Source organism: Ursus americanus, chromosome 7 (assembly GCF_024610735.1).
Source record: "Ursus americanus isolate L20-20 chromosome 7, mUrsAme1.1.p, whole genome shotgun sequence".
NCBI classification, from domain to species: domain Eukaryota; kingdom Metazoa; phylum Chordata; class Mammalia; order Carnivora; family Ursidae; genus Ursus; species Ursus americanus.
This window is the reverse complement of record NC_142133.1, coordinates 51,443,211-51,467,854: the sequence shown is the minus strand read 5'-3', so window position 1 is coordinate 51,467,854 and position 24,644 is coordinate 51,443,211. Positions and strand designations below refer to the sequence as shown.

General features: G+C 38.8%; 1 protein-coding gene across 1 annotated transcript in view; it reads left to right on the top strand.

Moving 5' to 3' along the window:
• The window catches only part of ACOXL (acyl-CoA oxidase like), a 306,567-nt gene that overhangs the window by 198,668 nt on the left and 83,255 nt on the right, over positions 1 to 24,644 (top strand). Inside the window, exon 14 of the mRNA XM_045808789.2 lies at positions 1,724 to 1,835. Coding sequence (XP_045664745.2) covers positions 1,724 to 1,835 — 112 coding nt within the window. The remainder of the gene's footprint in view (positions 1 to 1,723; positions 1,836 to 24,644) is intronic.

The window sequence follows — 24,644 nt, the reverse complement described above, 5'->3', positions numbered from 1 at the left end:
TCAACAAGTATCAGAGTTCTGGTGGCTCTGTATCCTTGTCAACATTTGATGATGTCAAGTATAACTGTGGTTTTCATTTGCATTTCCTTGATGACTAAAGATGTGCATTTGAATTTAATTTAAATTTAAAGTCATTTTGACCTTCTTGTAAAATACAAGAAGGTTGCCTTTAGCAATATTCCTAGTTTTAAGAGAGTCTGCGCAGTCTTCTATGCTGGATGAGTTCCTAAAGCTATGTGATGTGGCCATGCTTGGCATGTGACTCATGATAGCGTGGGTGGATGAGGTCCACTTCATGTAGCACACGAAGTTCACAAGCTCAGGTGGACAGTAGTCCATAGTAAACATTCCAAAAAAGATAGTTTCTAATAACAAAATCCACAGTCTCCAGGCTTCCTAGTAATAGTCTCTGGACTGACTGAAACATACTTTTCAATAAAATATGATGGTTCTTTACACATTTTGTTAAATAGACGAGGACAGAACCTCAACCTTCTAAAGACCAGATTCAGAATAAATATTGATCTAATTTAAATTTCCTGGTACTTCGCATGTAAATGACCTCTGGAGGGCAATCATTAATTCAGTGCTTGGCATTCTTAAAAGCACGGTATCAATTGTTTCTCTTGTGGCATCTGATTGAACAACAACAACCACTACTCATGGGTTTAATTTTAATTAATGAGGATCTAAGTTATTTGGGTCTTGTGATAACTTACTTCCCAAGGATACTGGGTGAGGGGAGGGCAAATGGGGTGGCTAAGCTATGGGAAACCCTAAGCGTGAATTAACCCCTTTACTGTCTATCTAAAGGGAAGTTTCATGGGGGAGGGGAAGCATGCAAACAGCACAAAAGACAGAGCCACATATTGAAAAGCCATAGGGCTTTATGGGAGACTCTGGTGTTTTGAGTCTCTTTGTCCCTAAGTCTCTTAACTCCCCCGTGCCTCAGTTTCCTCATTGCCAGATGGGGAAGATGGAAATTACTACCTGCTGAAGAGAGTCATTGTCTCTGCAGAACACTTTACCCTGCGACCTCTCACTGCCCTCTGGGGCTCCGTTTTCCTTAAATACAGACGCCCGCTAAGACAAAACCTAATCCTGAGCGTGTTATGCCCACGTGACCTTGAGCAGGTTGCTGAAACTTGCTGAGCCCCAGTTTCCCAAAGTATACATTGAATAATTATGGTATCTTCATCAGAGAATTACTGAGATTGTTGAATAATGCACAGCAGCAATAAGCACAGGTCCTGATGCATTATGAATATAAGAAATATTATTCATTGACAAATACTTTGTGATGGATGTATTTGGTTACTAATATTCATTTATAATCATTATTATAACAAATACCGAACAAGGGTTGAGAAAATTATTATAAACCCAGTGGATGGAAATTATATAGCTCTTAATGAAGGAAGACTATATAAACTATTGAATAATTACCTGTAATACAACAGGAAGTGAAAAAAGCAGGAAACCAAATTATCTTTATACTACAAGGCAACCACATAGGGTCAACTCAAGCCAAGCATTCATCAGAAAAATCCTGAAAGAAGCATGAATATAGCGAGTGAGAGATGTGAGGGGCTGAATTGTACTTACACTGCTTTTCTATTGGAAAAAAATTCTTCTTGAGTGAACAGACCCTGTCTGTTTTTTTCACATGGAATCTGTCGGTGAGGACAAAATAATAATAATGGTCACTGTGTTTTTCCTTCAGCTTCCTGGCATTTAACATGGACACAGTTGATAATCTTGCCTTTCTGTTGAAAGCAGTGAATTTTCGTGAAAGGGTTCTTCAGCGGAGTTTGATGGCCAGAATTTATTATAAGGTAAAGATACATTGTGTTTTTTCTTTTTGACATGTGTTTAAGGCATATTCTTGCTGGTGAACGATCTGCTAAATGTAGTAGAGGATGAGTCAGGCTAATTACAAGCTTCTGGAAATGGCTAGAGTTCCTACATGGCATTTGTATGACGGGACAGCCCTGCTTGCTCTGTAGGCCCTGATGCTACTGTTTAACCCTTTGTGTTGTCTTTTAGAATTCTGCCCGCAAGCCATCATGGGGCTGCCATGGGAGTTGATGAATGGAGTAATTTTTAGCCCTTATTGAAACTGAAAATCATTGTCTATATGTATAATGAATACATTATTCTCTGGGGGAAAAAGGTACAGCAGGCATATATAAAAAATAACCATTGGATTAGCCTGAGATGCACTCTCTTTCCTATTCAAACACCCATGACACCCTGCAAAAACATAAAACCTTATAATAGCATTGATAGAAATCTAGAGAGAAATTTACCAAGTGCCAGTGGGGCTGGTCTGGAGAGACATCCCCTACCTCAGCAACGTGTTTCATCATCTAATCCCAGCATGAATAGACAAAAAGACTCTGAGAGAAGGTTTTACTTATCCCACTCTCTGTCCAGGCTCAGGGGTTCAGGGCTATTGTAACCTGAAAGCAGACCACTGCTGCCCTTCTGCATGGGAATTAGGTCCCAAGAGGGCCAGAATTGGGCCCCATTCAACTCCCCTTCTTTAATTCATCTCTTTTATATTGATTCTAAGATCACACCTCCTACTACAACCACAGAGCGAGTAGAAGGGAAGAGGATGAATAGCACATGAGGATGGGTATTCTCTTAGGAAATGCTCTGGAGGCAGAAGAGCCCTGGGAGCAGAAAGTGGTCAAGACCCACTGTGGTGGGACAGAGCCAGACTGATGGGTACCTGGAAGCTGGGCCAGGGTTGTATCCATCAGTCCATCCTCCAGGTATCGGTATGAGGTGAGGCCCTTCCAGACACTGGGGGCACATCTGAGTGGGGTTAGTCACTCTGAGCTGCCTGCCCTTATCGAACATGGAGCCAGTCAAAATAGGAGAAGGATGTAATCACAGGCAAAAATGCTAGAAATGCACTAGCGAGCCGAATTAACAATGAATAACATGCAGTCTATGAACTAGCTTTCCAAGACTGTGGAAGAAAAGGATAAAGATGAAATGGCAAGAGATGATGATAGACACAGAGTGAAAATACTAGAAATCCAACCTATGTATAACGAATATTCCTAAAAATGCTGAAACAAGGGGAGCAGAAATAATAATCATAGACATAATAGAAAAATATTTTTCCTTAGTGTAAAAAAAATCAAAATGTTGTTAGAAAAAAAATCCATACTTGGATATAGCCTGCAAATCTAGCATAAAGAGATTATCATACGAGCACCCAGACAGAAAATAATAGTTTACCGATAAAGGGGAAAAAATAAGGCTAGCCTCAGTCTTCATTCACCAACTTCAAATGGAGTAATGTCTCCTTCTCTAAAGAGGAAACTTCATGATCTAAGCACACTATTCTAAGCCAAATTTAATTTATGAGTATAGGTGGCGAAATGATATTTTCGGATACCTAAGAATCAAGAAAAATTTTCCTCATTTGGCCTTTCTTAAAAATTATTCAAAATTTAAAAATATAAGACATTTAAAAATCAAAATTATTAACTCAAACATAAGGAAGTCAAGGTATAAAAGGATTTGTGGTCCCCCTAAATCCAACCAGTAAATATGTATTTTCAAAAAATGGTTACAAAGTTCAGGGACACCTGGCTCAATGGGTTAAGCCCCTGACTCTTGATTTCGACTCAGGTCATGATTTCAGGGCCGTGAGATCCAATCCAGTGTCAGAATCTGTGCTCAATGGACAGTCTGTTTGAGATTCTCTCTCCCTCTCACTCTCTTCTTCCCTCCCTGCTCAGTCTCCCCCCGCTTCTCTCTCTCAGATAAATAAATAAATAAATAAATAAATAAATAAATAAATAAATAAATCTTTCAAAAATAAAAAATGGTTACAAAGTTCAGAATCTAAAATTGCTTTTTGGGAAAAAGATGAGTTAAAAAAAAACTTGACTCATTGGTTCTATAATAGATTGGGTTTATAATACATTTTAAGGTAAGATAGAAGCTAGAGTAGAAACAAGCTCAGTGCACGTGTTGCATGGTGCACTGGGTGTTATACGCAACTAATGAAGCATCAAGCTTTACATCGGAAACCAGGGATGTACTGTATGGTGACTAACATAATATAATAAAAAAACATTTAAAAAAAAAGAAGAAACAAGCTCAGTTTCTGACTTTAATTGCAGGGCAGGCAAAAGACATTGTTTTGTTCTGACTCTGATCATTAAAGAAACTGAGGTTAAAATACATTTCGTTACATTAAAAGTGAACCAGATTACCAAACACAGGATGCCTGTTACACAAATTGCTAGAGAAGACACAGCAGAGATAAATAAGTTACCAAAGGTTTGTGTAATCAGAGGCAGAGTGAGAAACAAATCAGAAAGCATGTGCTTAGAGCCTCAAAGACTCTCCAGCCCGCTTCTTTAGATAGGCCTACCTCATGGCTGGAGGGCTGTTTTAAGAGGGCTCCTTGGTTTGAGAATTTCTCAGGATTGCTACCCAAAATCTTCGTCCTGTTCATTGTGACATCCCCTTGGACTCTTGTCGAATCTGGCTAAGTACAAGTCCCTTCCCCCTGACCCCGAAGTAGTAACAATTTGGTCTTCAACTGCACTAATCTGGTAATTCCTTGAAAACAACTTTTCCATTACAATATGATCCCTAAATTCTGTCCATAATAAGCCATGGAGAGGCATCTTCTGCTACATATCATCGTAGAGAGACAGAAATCCCTCCAGCTTCCACCTCTAAAATGTAGAGCATTAGATTTAAAATGGCCTATAAATGAAAGACTTTCAGTTCTCCTAATGAAATTATGGACTCTCAGTTTAGAAACAGATCTAATCATATGCATTTTATATAGAAAAAATCAAATTGTATATATATTAAATGTATATAGTTATATGCATCAGAACAAAAATGATTTTTTTGAAAAAACACAGATTGGGCAATAGCAAGATATTTTCAGATATCTTTCAGAAGATCAGTGTATTAGTCTGCTTGGGCTGCCACAACAAAATGCCACAGATTGGTGGGCTTATACAATAGGAATTTATTTCCTCATAGTTCTGGAGACTATAAGTCCAAGACCAAGGCGTCCGCAGGGTTTGTCTCCTCTGAGGTCTTCTCCATGGCTTGCAAATGGCTGCCCTCTTGATGTCTTTTCACATGGTTCTCCCTCTGTGCAGGCCCTGCCTGGTGTCTCTTCCTCTTCTAAGGATACCAGTCAGACTGAATTAGGGCCCCACCCTAATGGTCTCCTTTTAATTCAATCCCCTCTTTAAAGACTTTATCTCCAAATATGATTACAGTCAGAGGTAAGGGAGAGTGGGACTTTCAAGTATGAATTTTAGGGGACACACAATTCATTTCATAACAGTTGATGTCAATCTTAAAAAAAAAAAAAGTGAAAGTATGAAACAGTACACAGCCAAATTGACGATACCGTAACTGTGAACTTCTGTGTGCCAAATAACAGATATCCATGGTAACCAGCTTCCAATATAGCCTTCAGGAATCTTCATCTCCTGCTATTCACACCCTTGTGTAGTCCTTCCCCATATTGTACAGAATTAGTCTGTGTGACATACAGTGGAAGTGATAACATGTCCCCTCTGAGATGAGATGATTAAAAAAACATGGTGACCTCCATGCTGCTCACTCTTTCTCTTTCTCTTCGATTACCCATCATGTGGGAGCCTTGTCCTAAGCATGCCCTATGGAGAGACCCCTGAGGCAAGGTACTGAAGCCTCCTACAAACAACCACATGAGTGAGCTTGGAAGTGTACCCTTCAGCGGGGGTCAGAGCCTCACAGACTGCAAACCCCGGGCAGTGGGCTGCTCGCTTGCAGACTTGCAGCCTGGAGCTACACTGATCCGCCACTGCCCTGCTAAGCAGCTTCTGCATTCCCGACTGTCAGAGACCGTGTGAAAAATGAACATTTGCTTTAATCCGTTCAATCTGGGGGCAACCTGTTACACAGCTCTAGATACCTAACACGGATTTGGGTGCCTCAAGCTAGGTGACGATGTGACAAAAACTCAAAATGTGGGTGCGGCCTTGGAACCAGGCAGTGAGCTTTGAGAAGAATTTTCATAGAAGCCTAAAATGCCTTGAAGAAACTGTTCATAGAAGCCTTCTGGGCTTTGATCAAGCTGCGGGTGAGGACCTGCAGGGCGGTGAGGAATTATTATTGCGAACTGGAGGAAGGGAGATTCTTGCTACAGAGGGGCAGAACTTTAGCAACACTGTTGCCTGTACTTTGTGGAAAGTAGAAAATGTACCTCATCCACCGAAAGTGTTGAAAGTGCCTGCTCGCTCATGGCTTCTTACAGTAAACGCCAAAAGACAGAGAGAAGCTGAAGGAAACAGTGTTTCACATGCAGGAACTGAGACTTGCTGTGGTTTTGAAGATTCCCAAGTTCTCCGCGCGGTAACTGTATTCAGCTTTGCGGCTGCTGTAACAGAATACCACAGTGGTGGCTCCTGGCAACCGGGGTCCCTTGGCTTGTCTCCCCATCGTTGCTCCAATTTCTGCTTCTGTCACCACATGGCATTCTTCAGTCTGTGTGTCTCTGGCTTCTTTTCTTCCTATGAAGAAACCAGTCATACTGGACTAAGGCTCTCCCTACTCCAATATGGCCTCATCCTAACTTGATTACACAGCAAAGACCCTATTTCCAAATAAGGTGGCATTAACAGATACTGGGGATTAGGACTTCAATGTATCTTTTTGGAAGACATAATCCTACCCAAAAGAACCATAGAAAATGGCTTCAGAGCAAAGATACTAGAGCACTCTCAGGAATGCATGGTCTAAAGATGTGAGTACAATCCTTCAGGAGCTGAGAAAGATCAAAGATGAGTCTTCAGTCAGGTAAAAGGCCCTCTGAAGAGATGAAGGGTATGCCTCACAGATCTCTTAATCAAACTGTAGGGTTTCTAGGACACTTAAGGGCACCATTCTCTAGCCTTCTCCATACCCCAGAGGCCCATCTCAAAGAGATTTGTGGATGTGGACTTTTTTGTCTAATGGGCTGAACCCCCCAAAAAATTCACAGAAGATGTATAAAGTTTTTAAGAGAATTATATCAGCCACATTTTTTAGCTTATGCTGAAAGGCTCAGAGATAGCACACAATGAATAGAGCCTTAAGCCACCAAGCTTCTACAAGCTGGGAGCAGGCTGAGGAAACTACTCAGACACGAACATGTGGACCTTTCATGATAATGGAAAGATGCCTCAAGAGGGAAGACCCATGAGCCCAGAGGGTGGAACCAAAGGCCACGGAGAATAAAAACTGCTAGACATGAGTAGGACTAAATCTTAATTTAAAAAAAAGTTTGACACTTGCTCAGCTGGGTTTCAGAATTTCTGTGGATCACTGACCCCTTTATTTCTCCCATTTTCTTTCCTTTTGAGCAAGAATATGTATATTGGTTATCTAATCCTATCCCACTATTGTATGTTGGTCATGTAGGGGACATATAAGTTGTCCCCTTAAAAACCTTCAAATCAAAAGGAACTGTACTTAAGGAATGACATCTGGGGAACCTAATCTGCACCCAGCCTAGACTTAGATGATAGGATTCTGGAATTTGAATCACTGCAGTAATGGGATGAGATTTCCATGGACCTTGGAAAGGGGTGAGGATAGGCTAGGATAGAATCCAAGATCACCTTCAAGGAACCCTGCTTCCTGCTAATCACATCCTTATACATTGTGCCCGTGCTGGTGGGTATAACCAATGGAATACAGCAGGAGTAATGGTATGTCTTTTCTGAGTTTGCATTATAAAGACACTGTGGCTTCTGTCTTAGTTTGTGTCTCTCCGTCTCTCCCTCACTCTGGGGGAAGCCATGTCATGAGCAGCCCATGTGGCGAAGAACTGAACTGTCTTGCCAAAAGCTAAGTAGACGAGCATGGAAGTGTCTCCTCCAGCCCTACTCCAGTCTTCAGAGATGCCAGGGACTAGGGAAGTCAAGGACTTGACTTGAGAGCCTGAGCCAGAAGCGCCCATTCGAGACATGCCCAGATTCCCAACCCTTAGAAACCATGTCAGATAACCAAAGTTTTTTGTTTTAAGATGCTAAATTTGGAGATAATTTGTTGCACAACAATAGTAACTAATAGAGTATCTGAAAGCAAAAAATGTTGAATAGTTTTGGCATTGATCGACACGTTTTTTGGAAAAAATACAAAAGGAGATTATAATGTCTTTAATCAATATTTCCATTTAATAATCTAAAACAACATTCTGTGTTGATAAGAGCATGATTGTGCAATATTCTGATGCTTCTTGTTTTTCTGTTATTATAGACAGTGCCACAAGGAACATTCTTAACAGCGTGCAGTTTTTAGACTTTATATACTGCCGCATTGTTCTCTACAAATGTTGAACCAGATTGTACTTCCCTAGGCCCACATTTCTCTACGCTCATTTTCTTAACACTTTATTTCTCCAACTTTCTAACTTCTTTATCTTCAGGATTTGGGAGTCTGGCAAAATCTTTTTATTCATTTATTTATTTTTACTGACATTAGAAAAATAGGTCCACTGTAAAATACCTACTTTTTATTCCCTTTTTGGCATGATATTAGATGCTTTCTGGTACTTACTAAATTTTCAGAACCTTTTTTTTTTTTTTGCATATAATCGTTCTCTGCAAGAGAACAAATTGCTCACTAGTATTGATTTTCTAATTTTGAGAAAAGAAAACACATATATGTGTGTTTTCTGAACATAAAAAAAATTAGGCATGTGGTATGGCGAAGAAATACAAAGGTTTTAGCATCAGACAATCATATTTTACTGCTTCTGAGCCTCTGCTTCTATATCTATATATTCCAAGTAATAAGAATGGCATAATACAAACTTGCTGCAAGGATGGAATAAGGTAGAATATGTAAAAAAAAAAAAAAAAAGAAGAAGAATTTTTGAAAAATGATAAACCTTGCACTCATGTTAATTATCTTAGTTACTGTCATCAGTGTCATCAATGTCACTTTAATGGTCAATTTAAATATTCATTGAGAAGAGCCGTTTTCAGGGCTTAGGCAGGGGAAAACCAAAAAGGTTAAGGTGCGTGTCTGCCTTGGGATAAGTCCACTAGTTTTAGCCCAAGGCAAAGTGAAATAAGTTAAGTGCTGAATTATGACAAAACCTACAAGTTTAGAGGAAAGACCATTGACTTAGTTTGTATTTTTGACTCAGCTGTTTATTCCGCTAGCTGTATGTTGGCTTATGTCTACCTATATTAATTTGGTGTGTGTTGAAATAAAACGATCTGTTCAGCAATTTGAACATCTGATCCACATGGAGCCTGGACAGTAGTCTTTGGACATGTCCAAAGGTGGGTGATTTCATCTAGAACGCCAAGATCTTGTAAAAATAACCATGTGATTTGGTTCAGAATCTTTTAAAGAGGTAAAAACATGAGTGGGCTTCAGAAATCTGCCTTTCTTCTTAATTTTTCAGTAATGCTCTTTAATTTTCTTCAACTGCACATTTTATTTTAGAGTTACTTGGCCAACCCTCCTCCTCACGTTAGCTAACCCATCTGCCTCCTACCTTGTAGCACAAGTGTTAGGGACTAGTAGTTCACATCCAGAGCTGGAGGGTCAAGATCATTAGATCCTCACGAAAGAGTGACTGTTTACTATTATCTGATAATGCTTTTTCCTCCTTTGTGTATCCAGAATTAAACTGAAAACCGGGCCAGGAAATGTCCTTCAGTGTGCTGATGGTCATGGAGGAAGCCCAGCCCATAGGTTCCCTTGAAGCCCCACTTCTCTAATTCTCCAAAGTCATGCTGTAAATCTGCATCATTTTCCCATTAGTGGGAAGAAAAAATAAATCAATAAACAATGGCTTGTTTTTGAGAATATTCTATTAAGGACTTCTGTCATTGTATGGAGGAAAATCTATGGAGGAAATATAGACCCTCAGTAATCAATATGTTTAACAGATGATTGTTTATTTCCAAATGCGCATAACAAAAATTGGGCAGGTAAAAGTATGAGAATTCAAATAGGATGATAGTCCTAGTTAACTGGGGGCAGATTCACGTTCTATTTCTTAGCACCTGTAACTTTCTTCCACCACACTAGTAGTTCTCCCACTTCAGGGTATGTAAGAATCACCTGGGAAAGAGTAATTTTAAAAATCTGATTCATGGTGCCCTACACCACACCACAAGCCTGAGTCGAAAGAAAAAGGGAAGTGGTTTCCAAATGAAACATTATGAATCATCCTCAAAATCTAGGGGCAGTAAACTAACTTGGAAACAACTACCCTAAGTTATTTTTCCCTTTTCAGAATTTGAGATTTAGATGGAGAAGAATTGGTGGAGGCTGGAAATAAGGTTATCAGAGATGTAACTTTCTAGAACTTTCTGTCTAGAACGCTGTCTACAGTTTTTATGGTTGTGGTCAGTGTGCCACCTATTTGGGTGTGTGTGTGTGTGTGTGTGTGTCTATAAAGCTCTTGATTTAGATCTTTAAAACATAATAAAGCCAGAGTACTTCTGCAAAGACTGTCTTTCTAACAGATGATGGCAGCTGTTTTGTTGTTTTAATTTTAGACTGATAGCATCTTTGCTCAGGTCACCAGGTTGGGTTTTGAAATCTTCTCTGAGTTCTTGTCTGTGAAAAATGAAAGCTAGCTGGGTATTGGATGGCACACACGGCGCATGCTGGAGATAGTGCTGTCATAATCTCCATCAGTTGTCTTCAAGAGCTTTGGTCACTGGGCAGCTGGTAGATCCAGAGAGGGTCTTAGAAATGCCAGAGAGAGGAAGAACTCTGGTACTGCTTTGCTTGTACTTCTCTGAGAGGGTGGAGACAAGGAACAGAGTAACAGCAGCTAGGTTGTGTTCGTTCGTTCGTTCGTTACATTTTTAAAACCCAATATAGTGGCCTGAATAGCAGATGTTTTACTAAAGATCTCATGGCACAGAAATGCCAAGAGCTTTGTTCCGGAGACGGATCATCAAAGATAGGAAACAGGATTAGAAATCAAATTTCCTGAGTTCATACTTTGCATCGATATTGATGCATCTTCTTACTCCTGTGGTCAAGTTGGGTTGGGAAAATGATCAGAAGACCAGGACAATCTGATGGAGGGGCCTTTGTATCTTCGGAATATGGGTGCTGCCTATGCAAAGGCCACCTTTGCAATAGTGTGGCTCCCTTTCTACTGACTGGTCCTTGAAATTCCTTTCATGGGGAACATGTTCCAATTTCTCAGTGAGAGATAAGGCTTAAAGTCCTGCAACTCCAGAGAAAGGGAAAGGGTAACTGACTGCCACTTCACAGTAAGCTATACATGGTGGCTGAGGAAGGGGTGGATGTTGGTCTAGAGAGACCCCAGAGTGAACAGGCAGGAAGATCTGAGGCTGACTGTGCTTGTTTTCCAGGTGTACCGTGCTCCCAATCCTTAGCTTGGCACTTTCCTCTTTGTTGTTGCTGGTCATAGGAAATGTTTCTGTTCCGTAATGTTTCCCTCTCTTACTTTCTTCTCCACCCTGTAGCAACCCAGTCGCATTTTCTCTTTTTCCCTCACTTCTGAATTTCTCCATCTTTCTCTCGTAGAGAGCACTGTAAATTCTCTTCCTATGGAAACCTATTGTAGGCAGAGAATGGAAAGGAAAGAAGGAAGGGGAAGTGAAGAGAAAGGAAAAGGAAATAATATTCCTGATTACTACATGGGGGTGCGGTCATTTCCTTTGGAGTGTGAGAGCTGGAAGGGTCCCTCAAGGTGAACTAGTCAAACCCACGCATTTACAGATAGGCAGCCTGGGGGTGAAGAAGGTTAGTGCTTTCTTCAAGGTAACACAGTCACCAAGACCAAAGATTAGAATGATATTTGGTTATGCAAATATCCTATTTTTCCTCAAAAATTTACCCACTATTTTTAGTATCCATTTATGAATCTTCCTGGAAACAATTAATACTATGGTGTTTGCCTAGTGAGGATTTTCTGTTTCCCTCATCTCAATTACGCTAGTTAATTAGTACAAGAGCTATCTCTTCTCCTGCGACTACTTCTTTATTCAATTAGTTATTATTTATACCAGTCTGGACTCACAGATATTTATTCGATCCAACACTATCATTATTTATTTTCTTGCTCAAATTGTTACGGTTTGGGCCATCGAGAGCTCCTTCAGATTATCCTCTATGTCCCTTTGTATGTCTCTATTCTTTTTTTTGATAAGCACTTCCTTATTTTCTGGTACCACAAAATGTATCATATCTTGTATTTTCCCTGCCAGACCTACAATCATTTCCCCAAGAATCCCTGCTTCCTTTTATTGGAAAATGGTGTTTAAAAGCCAATATCTCATTGCTGGGTGTGCTGACTCCTGCTGGGGTGTCACTACTTCTAGCTGTCCGAGGCTAGGAAAGAAATGTATGTTTACTAACTCCCACATTCTCACACAGACCTGTATGTGTGTATATTAGAAACCACGAGTTTATACTGGTAACTCTGATTCCAATCCAAAACCACAAGGTTCATTCTAGCCTTCCCTCTTTCCTATTTGTAACTTCTCTGAGAAAGTGAGAAATCTGGCTTTCATTGTTTAGTATGTGCTTACTTATCTGATCTTCCCTGGTATACACAGTAAGTAGTTTCAGAATTGCTAACCCATACCTCTGTGAGAAACACATTTACTAACTCGAATATTCTCCTTTTAGCTTATAATATCTAATCAAAATAGTATTTCTAAAGTCATTTTTATTTTGGTTCATTTTCCACACCCTTTAGTGAGATTATGTTATTTATTTGTAACCTAAGTTCATTTGTTCCTGTTTATTCCTACATTGGGATCTCCCTACATACTCATTGAGTTTTGTCCATTCATGGTTTGGCTATGTAAAACACTACTAACTTTCTAGGACTTACAGCTTTTAGAAAGGTATCCTCATCCCCATTTCTACTTCTTCCTTTTTTCCCCCCTCTACACACTCCTCTAGATGTCCTTTTTTTTAAATTTAGTTTTTGGCTTATCTTTCCTTTATTTCTCTCACCCAGATAAGCAGAAACATACGTATTTTCTTATATTGCTTTCTCTGTTACATGAAGAATAGCATCCATAGATATTCCTCTGCACTTTTCCCCCCACTTAACAGTAGTATGTTTTGGGAATGACTCTGTATCACTTCAGAGAGATCTATCTCTTTTTTTATATCAGCATAATAAGACAGTGTGGCTGTGCCATAACCTACTTTACCCTTCTCTAATATATGGGCATTTAATCTTCCTCTCAATAATTTTCTACTAGAAATAATGCTGTAGTGAATAACTTTATGCATATAAATTTTAGTGTTGCTTAATGTGTATCTTCAGGGCTGATTTCTTAAAATTTGACTTCTGAGTCCAAAGTAAGTGCGTATGTAGTGTGGTTAGGTATTATCAAATTTGCTTCAGAAGAGTTGTACCAGTTTGCATCCCGCCCCCCAACCAGCAATCTTTGTTTTTTCATAGCCTCATCAACAGAACATGTTCTCATACTTTTTTTTTTTTTTTCCAATTTCATAGATGAGAAGTGGTATCTCTGTGTTGGGCTAACTTTTCTCTAACTGTGAGTGAGTTTGAACAGTTTTTCATCAGTGTGGGGGCCATTTTAACATATTTTTCATGTATTGTCCATTCATATCATTTTCCCATTTATCTATAGGGCTTTGGTATTTTGTCCTTCCGTTTTTTTTAATAATTTTTATTTTGTTATATTAGTCACCATACAGTACATCCCCAGTTTTTGTTCTTCCATTTTTAAGGATACTTTCTATATTAAGGGTTTTAGCCCTTTGTCATATTGCAAAATTTTTCTCCCAGTTTGTCACCTATTTTTTTGACTTTGTTCATGGTGATTTTTGCCATGCAAAAAAAATTTTTTTAATTTTATGTAGTTAAGTATAGTAATATTTACTTTTATTGCCTCTGGATTTTAACTGACAGTTAGAAAGCCTTTCCCTGCATTTAGGTTAAAAGGGAGGTGATCACATGGAAACCTCAATCTTAATGTCATGAGGAGTACAGCAGATGGAATTTGGGATTGTCAGAAAGACTGAAAGTTGATGAGAAAAATCCAAAAAAAAAAAAAAGAGAGAACAGCAGAGAGGAAAACTTCACAATAAGTGTATGAACATTATTCAAATCAACAACTCATACATGAAATATGCATGGATGGACAAGACCCCAAAGAGGTGCAGGGATTTTTAATCTGGAAAGCTTAAAGAGCTGAGCAGAAAATTCAACTGTTGCCTACTACATAGGAAGCAGAATTTGTAGTTTGAATCCTGCCAAGTTAGAAGGGTAAGGTAAAGTCAATGGCTTTCCATTGAAGCCCCAGAAGGGTCATACCTTATGTGTAAGACTATGTCCCAGGAAAAGGGATTCACCCAAGGACTAAAGGTAGAATTAAAACTAACTAAAGGCAAAACCAAAAAGATTCTTCCTGACAAAGCATGAAACAGCCTCCACAGCTTCAAGTTTATCTGCTAGTGATTTAACTGGGAAAAAACTCAACACTCTTTAGAGGAAGATAACAGGATCCAGAATGAGTATTCTTCACAGTGTCCAATATACAATAAAATGTTATCAGACATGTGAAGAAATAGGAACATGTAATGCATAATCAAGAGAAAAACCAGTCAATAGAAAAAGACTCCTGAAATGACCTAGATGTTAAAATTAGAAGAAAGGGGTTTTGAAAACATACAATGACTATATTAAAGAGTGGACAGGATAGAGGTGCCTGGGTGGCTCAGTCAGTTAAGTGTCTGACTCTTGATTTCGGCTCAGGTCATGATCTCAGGGTCATGAGATGGAGCCCCAAGTCAGGATCCACACTCAGCATGGAGCCTGCTTGAGATTCTCTTTCTCTCTCTCCCTCTGTCCCTCCCCCAGCTCATGCTCTCCCTCTCTCTCTCAAATAAATATTTTTTTTAACAAAAGTGTAAGTAAATATTAATGACACTTTCCTTCTTATCTTAAACTGTTTATAATTCAGTTGGCTATTTAATGCAAAATAATTATAATTATTTAGTTTATAGAGTACATAAAAGTATATGCCATGTATTTTTTTTATAGCAACAATAACACAAAAGATGGGAGGTAGTGTACGTGGAATTATATTATGATAAGGTTCTTATATTATACATGAAGTGTTATTAATTAAAGGCAGACTGTTATAAGAATATAGAGTGTAATAGAGAAGGTAGACTGAGACAAAAAGAAAACTCTTTAGTTAATCCAGAAGAAGTCATGGGAGGAGGAACAAAAATTAAAGACCCAAGGAGATAGTCTAAAAGTAGATTTATACCCAACACTATCAATAATTATTACATGTAAATGGACTGAACATTCCAATTAAAAGGCAAACAATGACACAGAGAATAAACAAGTTCCATCTATATGCTTTAAAGGTAAAGACAGACAAGAAAAAGATACAGCATGCAGCTAGAACATAAGAGAGCCTATATTAATATTAGATAAAGCAAACTTTAAGACAAAGAGTATTACCAAGGATAAAGAAGGCTATTTCATGATGATTTAAAGATCACTTCATCAAGAAGAGAGAACAGGGGCACTTGGGTGGCTCAGTTGGTTACATGTCTGAATCTTGGTTTCAGCTCATGATCTCAGGGTTGTGAGATTAAGCCCTGCGCTGGACTCCATGCTTGGTGTGGAGTCTGCTTAAGATTCTCTCTCTCCCTCTGCTCCCCGACACCCACACCCCTCTTGCTCTCTCTCTCTCTCTCTATCTCTAAAAAAAGAGAGAGAGAGAAAGAGAGAGAGAATAACCTGAAATAAATATGCACCGTAACAAACATTTAAAATACTTGAAGTAGAAATTGACAGAACTCAAAGAAGGAACAGATAAATCCAGTAATTGATGGAATAAGTATACAGAAATTCAGTATGGCTACAAAAATATGAACAACACTATCACTCAACTTGACCTATTTAGCATTTATGGACATTTATTGAAAACTAGACCCAGAGACTACAGTGCTATCCATAAGGCAGTTCTCAATAATATCAGTTAATAATTTTTTAAATTTTTGTTCAGCTTTATGCTTTTAAGTGGTTGATTTTTTATTTAAATTCAATTAGCCAAGGTATCATATATCAGTTTTTGATATAATGATTCAATGATTCATTAGTTGAGTATATCACCCAGTGCATCAGTCAATAATTTTTTAAAAGATGTATGTATGTATTTATGTATTCATTTATTTTTTGAGAGAGAATGAATGTGAGTTGGGGGGGAGGGTAGAGGGAAAAGGAGAGGGGAAAGCAGACTCCTTGCTGAGTGAGGAGCCCAGTGTTGCCCAGTTCCATGACCCTGAGATTATGACCTGGGCCAAAACCAAAAGTAGGTCGCTTAACCTACTGAGCCACCCAGGTGTCCCTCAGTCAATAAATTTTTTAAAAGTTTGAAATAATACAGAATGTTTTTTCTATCAACAATGGAATTAAATTTGAGATCAACAACAAAAAGATACCTATAAATCTCCCAAATATATGAATATTAAGGAACATATTTCTAAATAATCTGTGAATCAAAGAAGGAATCACTATGGAATTGTAAAATATTTCAAACCAAATGATAATGAAAACACACATATCAAATTTTTTAGGGTGTAGTGAAATTTCCTTCCAGGGAACTTTATAACTTGAATTGCTTATCTTCGAAAGTAAAAAAAGATTTTAAGTAAATGAAGTAAGCTTCTACCTTAAGAAGCTAGAAAAAGAATTCTTCTCTTGTTAAAAAAAAAAAAGAAAAAAGAAAAAGAAGGGCAAAATAAGTAGAACAAAGGTAACAATAAAGATTAGGAAGAAATTAATATAGTAGAAAACAAACTATAGAGAAAACAAAAAAATCTGAAAGTGTCTTCTTTACAATGATCGATAACATTGATTAATCCCTAGCAAGGTTGATCAAGAGAAAAACAGATAAAGCACTAACAATATTAAGAATGAAAGAAGAGACATTGCAACATACAAGACAGATGTTAAAAATACAAAAAAGGGAATATTATGAAGAATTTTATGCAAATAAATTCAAGAACTTAGAACGAATTCCTGGAAAAATACAACTTTCAAAAGCAAGCAAAAAATGAAAGATCTAAAAATATCTATTAAATGAATTTAATTTGTAATGGAAACATTCCACAAAGAGAGCTCCAGGTCCAGATGGTTCTTCTGTTGAATCCTATCAGAATTTAAAGATTAAAAAAAATACCAGTCTTAAACAAAACTCTTTCCAAAACCATATGACTGATGATACCAAGAACTAATGAGTACATTACAAAAAAAAAAAACTTTATAAATCAATATTCTTCATGAATATAGGTAGAAGTATATAATAAAATATTAATGATAAATCCAGCAATATATAAAAAAGGAAAATACATCACTAAGTGGTATTTATTCCAGGAATGCAAGGTTGATTTAACATTCAAATATGTTTGTCAATGAAAATTGCAATATTGACAAGATAAAAGAGAAAAATTGCATGATTATATAGTGCAGAAAAGAATTTTGGCAATATCCAAGGTGAGTTCATGCATAAAAAAGTCTCAGCAAACTAGGAATAGAAAGTGGTTTCCTCTTTGAAAGAGCATAGTTACAGTAAACCTATAGTTGACATCATATCTAATGGAGAAATATTGCACATTTTCCTTCTTAAGATAGAGAACAAGGCAAGAATGTTCACTTTTACCACTTCTATTTGAAATTACACTGGATATTCTATTTGTGCAACAAAGCAGGGAAAATAAATAAATGACATAAAGATTATAAAGGAAGAAATAAGTCTATCTTAATTTGCAGGTGAAATAATTGTTTACATAGAAAATATGAGAGAATTTACCGAAAAAGAGAGAAAAACCCAAAATACTACCAGAACTAATAAATCAATACAAGGTTACAGGCACAACTCAGTATGCAAAATAAATTTTATTTTTATATACCATGAATAAACAATTGGAAAAGAAAATGTAAAAATGAAATATACGATATCATTAAAAAAGCATGAATTCTTAGAAATACATTTAACAATAAAAATGCAAGCAATGCAAGAACTGTATCTTGAAAACTAGAAACATTGCAGAAGGTAATTAAAGAAAGCCTAAATAAATGCAGAAGTATACCATGTTTGTACATGGAAAAACTCAATATTGCTATGATGTACATTCTCCTGGAATTGGTCTATGGATTCAACACCACCTCAGTCGAACATCTCAGCAGGAACTTTTGTAGAAACTCACAAGGTGATATGACAATTCATACGGAAATACAAATGGCCTAAAATAACCAAAACAACTATGAGAAAGTTGAAGAAATGTGGAGGCCTTGCATGACCTGATTTCAAAGTTTCTGCTAATGCTCCAGTAATCTAGAAAGTATGGGATTGGTGTCAGGATAAACAAACAGATCATGGAACACTGGAGAGCCCACATACTGACCCACACGTATATGTTCATTTGATTTTTGACGTGGGTGAAAAGGAAATTAAATGGTGAAAAGGTAATCTTTTCAACAAATTGTACAGGAAACTATATATCTGAATGGAAACTAGATAGCTGAGTGGTGGGAAAAAACGAGCATTGACTTACTCCCTGTATAATGCACAAAAATGAATTTGAGATTGGTAGTAGACTTGAAGTGGAAGTGCAAACTATACGACTTGCAGAAGGGAATAACATAGGAGGATATTTCTGTGGAATTCAAGTAAACCAAGATTTCTTAGAAAGGAGGTAAGAAGCACTGACCATTAAATTAAAAATTTACTGGATTTTTTTCAGAATTAAAAATTTGTAAGAAAACAAAAAGGCAAAACTTAATCTTGGAGAAATTATTTGCAATACATGTATCTGACAAAAGATTTTTACCCAGGGGCACCTGGGTGGCTCAGTCAGTTAAGCATCTGCCTTCAGCTCAGGTCATGATCCTGGGTCCTGGGATCAAGCCCCACATCAGACTCCCAGCTTAGAGGGGAATCTGCTTCTCCCTCTGCCTCTCCCCCTGCTCTTGATTTCTCTCTTTCTCAAATGAATAAATAAAATCTTATTTTAAAAAAAGACTTTTATCCAGAATGCATAAAGAGCTACAACTCAATAATGAAAAGACACAATCTGAAAAAAATTTGCACGGAAGACTTGAAAAGACTCTTCACAAAAGAAGATAAAAGTATGGTAATGAGCCCATGAAACCTTGCTCAACCATATTAGTCATCAAGGAAACAGAAATTAAAACCACAGTGAAATACCACGACGCACCCACCGAAATGGGTTGAATTAGAGCCGCTTGATGACACTTGGTCCTGGTGACAGTGTGGAGCGACGAGAAAGTGCATTGCTATTGGTAGTATCAAAGGGCAGTGACAGAAAGTTTGGCATTTCCTTATAAGGTTAAATACACACCTACGCTATGACCAGCAACTCCTTCCCTACGTATTTACCCGAAAGAGATGAAGGAATGCTCACAAAAGGTTTATACAAGGTTTACAGCAGCTTTATCAATAATAGCCCCAAGCCAAAAACAACCCAAATGTTCATCAACATGAGAATTGGATAAGTCAGTTGTGGTATATTCATACAATGGAATTCTATTCAGCTAAAAAAAAAAGCCGGTGGGGGGGGGGTAAACCACCGTTAACATGTGACAACGTGAGTGAATTTATAGAAGTTATGTTTAGTGAAAGAAACCTGACATGAAGGAGTTAATAATACATGACCCCATACATGCGACATTCATTTAATAGGGGGCAAAATAGTTGAGAGTGGTACGGGGATCACAGACGGGAGAGTATGGTATTGACTGGGAGGGAGTACGGAGCGGGAAATTTCTCTATCTCCGTCTGGGTGGTTATGCGGGTGTATACACATGTTAGAGATCATCAAGCCATAAAGTTAAGATTTATGCATGTGATACATCTGACTGTATGCATTTTACACCTCAATTAAAACACGTAAAGATAGAACTTACACAGTGCCTCACAGCATTTAGACAGGCTGTTTATGTTACAGGCACTTCATCATCTTTTCATATATGAAGCTGGAAACTTAGCAGTTTCCAACAGGAGACCTCAGCCCCTGAATCTTGGTATACTAATTGAGGGAAAGAAGAAATGGCTAATGACAACAACAATTACCAAGTGTCCGTTTCAATGTCGTACCAAAACACAGAGGGGTAGGTGCCCAGGCCAGCTAGCAGCACAGAATCTGGAGAGCATGGTGACAGATGATGGGTTTTGATCTAGGCCAGTGGCCAGGATGATAGGAGTCTGACAAGAGGTGAGCTGTTGAGAGCTGACTCCAAAGGCACACAGATACACCTTAGAGGTTCTGAACCTTCTACTTAGGGATCTTGATGTCTGGGAGGCTGGACCACAGGGAGCAGGTGGAAGGCCCAGTCATAGACAGGTGGGCAAGTCACCCAGACAGGACAAAGGGACAAGACAGAACTTAGATTCAGGGAATCTGTGGGGACATGTGCCAAACTCTGGGCTCATGTTTGAACAGCATAGCATGGAAATGACATTTTTCTAGGTTACGGCACACTGATTACTAGAGAATTTGACTTGGTGTAAGTGGCTGAACACCCAACAGCGGTTTCTTTTTCAATTTTGTCTATACTGGTTTTTTCCTAGCTTTGTGAACATCGTGTAAATTTAAGGTGCACAATGTGATGACTCGATACACATATATATTGAGAAATGATTACTACAATGGTGTTAATTAACACACATATCGCCTTACACAAGTAGATTTTTGCAAGGGGCGGGGCATATGAGACTTTTAAGATCCAGTCCTTTAGCAGCTTTTAAACATGTAATACGGTATTGTTAACTGTTGTCACCATGTTGTACATTAGATCTCCAGAACTTATGCATCTTATAACTGAGAGTTGGTGCCCTGTGACCACCTGCACCCATTTCCTTCACCCCAACCCCTGGCAGCCACCGTCTACTCACTTTCTGCGACATCAGCTTTTTTATAGTTCGTGCAGTATCTTTCTATGTCTGACTTATTTCACTTAGCCCACAAGGTCCACCCATGTTGTTGCAAATGGCCAGATTTCCTTCTTTTTCATGGCTGAATGATTTTCCATTGTTTTTATATACACATCTTCATCCATTCCTCCATGGGCACACACAGCTGGCTTCCATGTCTTGGCTCATGTGAATAATACTGCAGTGAACATAGGAGTACAGATAGTGATTTCATTACTTTCAGATACATCCCAGAAGTGGGATTGCTGGATGATATGGTAGTTCCATTTTTAATTTTTTGAAGACCCTCCATACTGTTTTCCGTACTGGCTGTACCAATTTACCTCCCCACCAGTAGTGCACAGTGATTCCCTTTTCTTGCCAACGCTTATTATCTCTTGTCTTGTTGATACTAGCCGTTCTGACTGGTATGAGGTGATATCTCATTGTGGTTTTGATTTGCCTTTCCCTGATGTTTAGTAATACGGAACACCTTTTCATGTGTCTGTTGACCATTGGTCTGTCTTCTTTGGGAAAATGTCTATTCAGGTTCTCTGCCTATTTTTTAAATAGGCAATTTTTTTTTTTTTTACTATTAAGTTGTATGGGTTCCTTATATATTTTGGATATTAACCCCTTATCACAGAGATGGTTTGCAAATATTTCCTCCCATTCCATAGATTGCCTGTTCATTTTGTGGGGGTTCTTTTTCTGTGCAGAAGCTTTTCAATTTAATGTAGTTCCACTTGTTTATTTTTGGTTTTTGTCTCCTGTGATTTTGATGTCATATCCAAAAAACCATTACCAAGACCAATGTCAAGGAGCTTTTTCCCTATGTTCTCTTCTAGGAGTTTTATGTTTTCAGGTCTTATATCTGAGTCTTTAATCCATTTTGAGTTAATTTTGTGAGTGGTGTAAGGTAGGGGTCCAATTTCATTCTTCTTCATGTGGTTATCCAGTTTTCCCAGCACCAGTTATTGAAGATAACTTTCCCCACTGAATATTTTTGGCTCTCTGGTCAAATATTAGTTGACTATATATGGTGGTGGTGGGGGGCGGTGTTTTCCAGTCTCTTAATTCTGTTCCATTGGTCTACATGTCCTTTTTGATGCCAGTACCATGCTGTTTTGATTACTATGGCTTTGTTTGAAATCAAGAAGTGTGATATCTTTAGCTTCATTCTTTCTCAGGATTACTTTGACTATTCAGGGTCTTTGTGGTTTGACATGAATTTTAGGATTGTTTTTTCTATTTTCTGGGGCAAATGCCATTAGAATTTTGATAGGCATTACATTGAATCTAGATGACTCTGGGTAGTATGGACATGTAAACAATATTAATTCTTCTGATCCATGGACACTTGAGATATCCTTCTTTCCATTTATTTGTGTCTTCAATTTCTTTCATCAGTGTCTTTTACTTTTAGGTATACAGATCTTTCACCTCCTTGGTTAAATCTCTTCCTAAGTATTTTATTGTTTTTTGATGCTACTGTAAATGGGATTGTGTGTATTTATTTTTCAGATATTTTGTTGTTAGTGTATAGAAACACAACTGATTTCTATATCGGTTTGATTTTGTATCCTGTAACTTTACTCAATTCATTTATTCTAATGGTTTTACGGTGGAGTCTTTAGGATTTTCTATATATGAGATCATACAATCTGCAAATAGAGATAATTTTACTTCGTCTTTACCAATTTAGATGCCTTTCATTTCTTTTTCTTGCCTAATTGTTCTGGCTTAGATTGCTAGTATTATGTTCAGTAGGAGTGTAAGAGTTGGTACCTTGCCTTGTTCCTGACCTTAGAGGAAAAGCTTTCAACCCTTCACTGTTGAGTATAATGGTAGTTTTGGGCTTGAACAACAGTTTCTTGAGGTTCTCTGTGATTAGGGGGTAGATTTATCCAGGGGCTCAATGCTGCTGGAGACTGTGTAGTATTGTGGGTAACAGAAATGAACCTATTATTCCATTTCATTCTGCCTTTCCACAAGGCCAGTAAGCAGACCCGCATGGTCATCTGGGATCAAGGACACTCGTTAAGTTCCTACTGTAATGAATGGTAGCCTAAGGCCCACTGCTTTGCCATATAACCAACAACCTGATTGCAAGAAAGGGGAAATGGTAAAGTTGTCGGACCACAGGGGCCTCCATCAGGCTGAGGCACTAGGAAACAAGGACACAGATGGTGTATGACTTTAGGACACCATTTCACATGGTATTCTAATAATGTAAAGGAAAGAGTCAGGTATGTCCTATAAAGGACTTAACATCTCCCTTTCTGGCCTCTCCACCAAGTCAGTGCTAAGTTCACCCCATCCACTTTCCAGCTTAGTGGCTTGGTGATGGGAATGGACAGTCAGGTATTGACCTATAATTTCATGTGGCAGCTCTTGGCAACCTGTTGCCCTTCCTTCCCTGCTGGCCAGGACCTCAGGCTGTTGGAATAGGCTGTTTTGTTGTTGTTGTTTGTTAATTTCCAGTGTTAATTCCACTCTTTCTCACGAGTGCCTCAAATCCCTCTCCCTCCCAAACCACAGAAGCTCGCACAGAGGTGGTCTTGACATTCTGCGAAGTGTGCTGTTTCAGGATTCCTAAAACGTTAGCCAAAAATAAAAGCCTCTTACTGACAGTGAAATAAAAATGCTCATTGGAACTTCAGATATATATTTAAATAAACAATTAGGAAAAAAGGAGAGAGAAGTCCTGTAAAGATGCTTATTTTTAGTGAATAGTTCCTTGTTTAAAAGAAGTTGCTCCCCAGTGACCTAGTACACCAATCACTGCAAGTCTGGGACTGTAGAGATGACCAAGGCACGATGGCTGTCCTCCATGGACTCAGCCTGGGAAGGGAGGTGGCAGGAATATGGGTAAAGAGGAAGTGCATTGAGAGGGGTCTGGAGCAGAGGGAGGGCAGCCCCATTCTATGGGTAAGGGTGGCCCATGGGATCTAGTGTCCCTGAGCTGAGTCTTGCATGGTAAACAGCAGAGCAGGCCATTTCACACCATCCCCTGGCAGAGGTGGGCAGGACCTTCCAGGCAAGTCGTGGGATGTGAGTGAGGAACTGGCACAGTCAGCCTGAGCCTCAAGCTGGTCTACATCCTGGGTCCTGGGCTAGAGAAGCTAGCGAGAGAATGACTATGGTGGCCGGTAGGCCTTCACTGCAGTGAGCCTTGTGTACCCTGCTTGCAGGCCCAAGAACCCTCTACCCTATCTGCAGGTGACAGGACTGTGGCCTGAGCACATTGGTGTCAGAAAGATCATTCTGGAGTCAGTGCTGTGAGGGTGACACTTTAGGAGGCCACAGTAACCATCATCCCAGAGGAGCTAAGACACCCGAGCTGGAGGGTGGTGACAGTGAGCATGAAGGGTGGTCAGTGAAACTTGGGATAGTTTGATGGGGGAGAAAGCCAAAGTTGAGGTCAGGGGTGGTCCCAGGGCTCCAGCTTGTGCACAGGGAGGATAGGATGCCATTACTGGAGAAGGAAACACAGAGCTCTAAGAAGCTCCAAACTACAGTGGGTTCTATGCTGGGGCGGGCTTTCTATGTGCTGTACCCCTTGCCTTTTACTCGCAGCCCCGAGAATGCCTCCTCCAGCTGTCTCACGGTGAATCACCGGCTGAGCTGCTGCAGAGATTCAGGAAACAAAGATCTTGAGGCCTAATG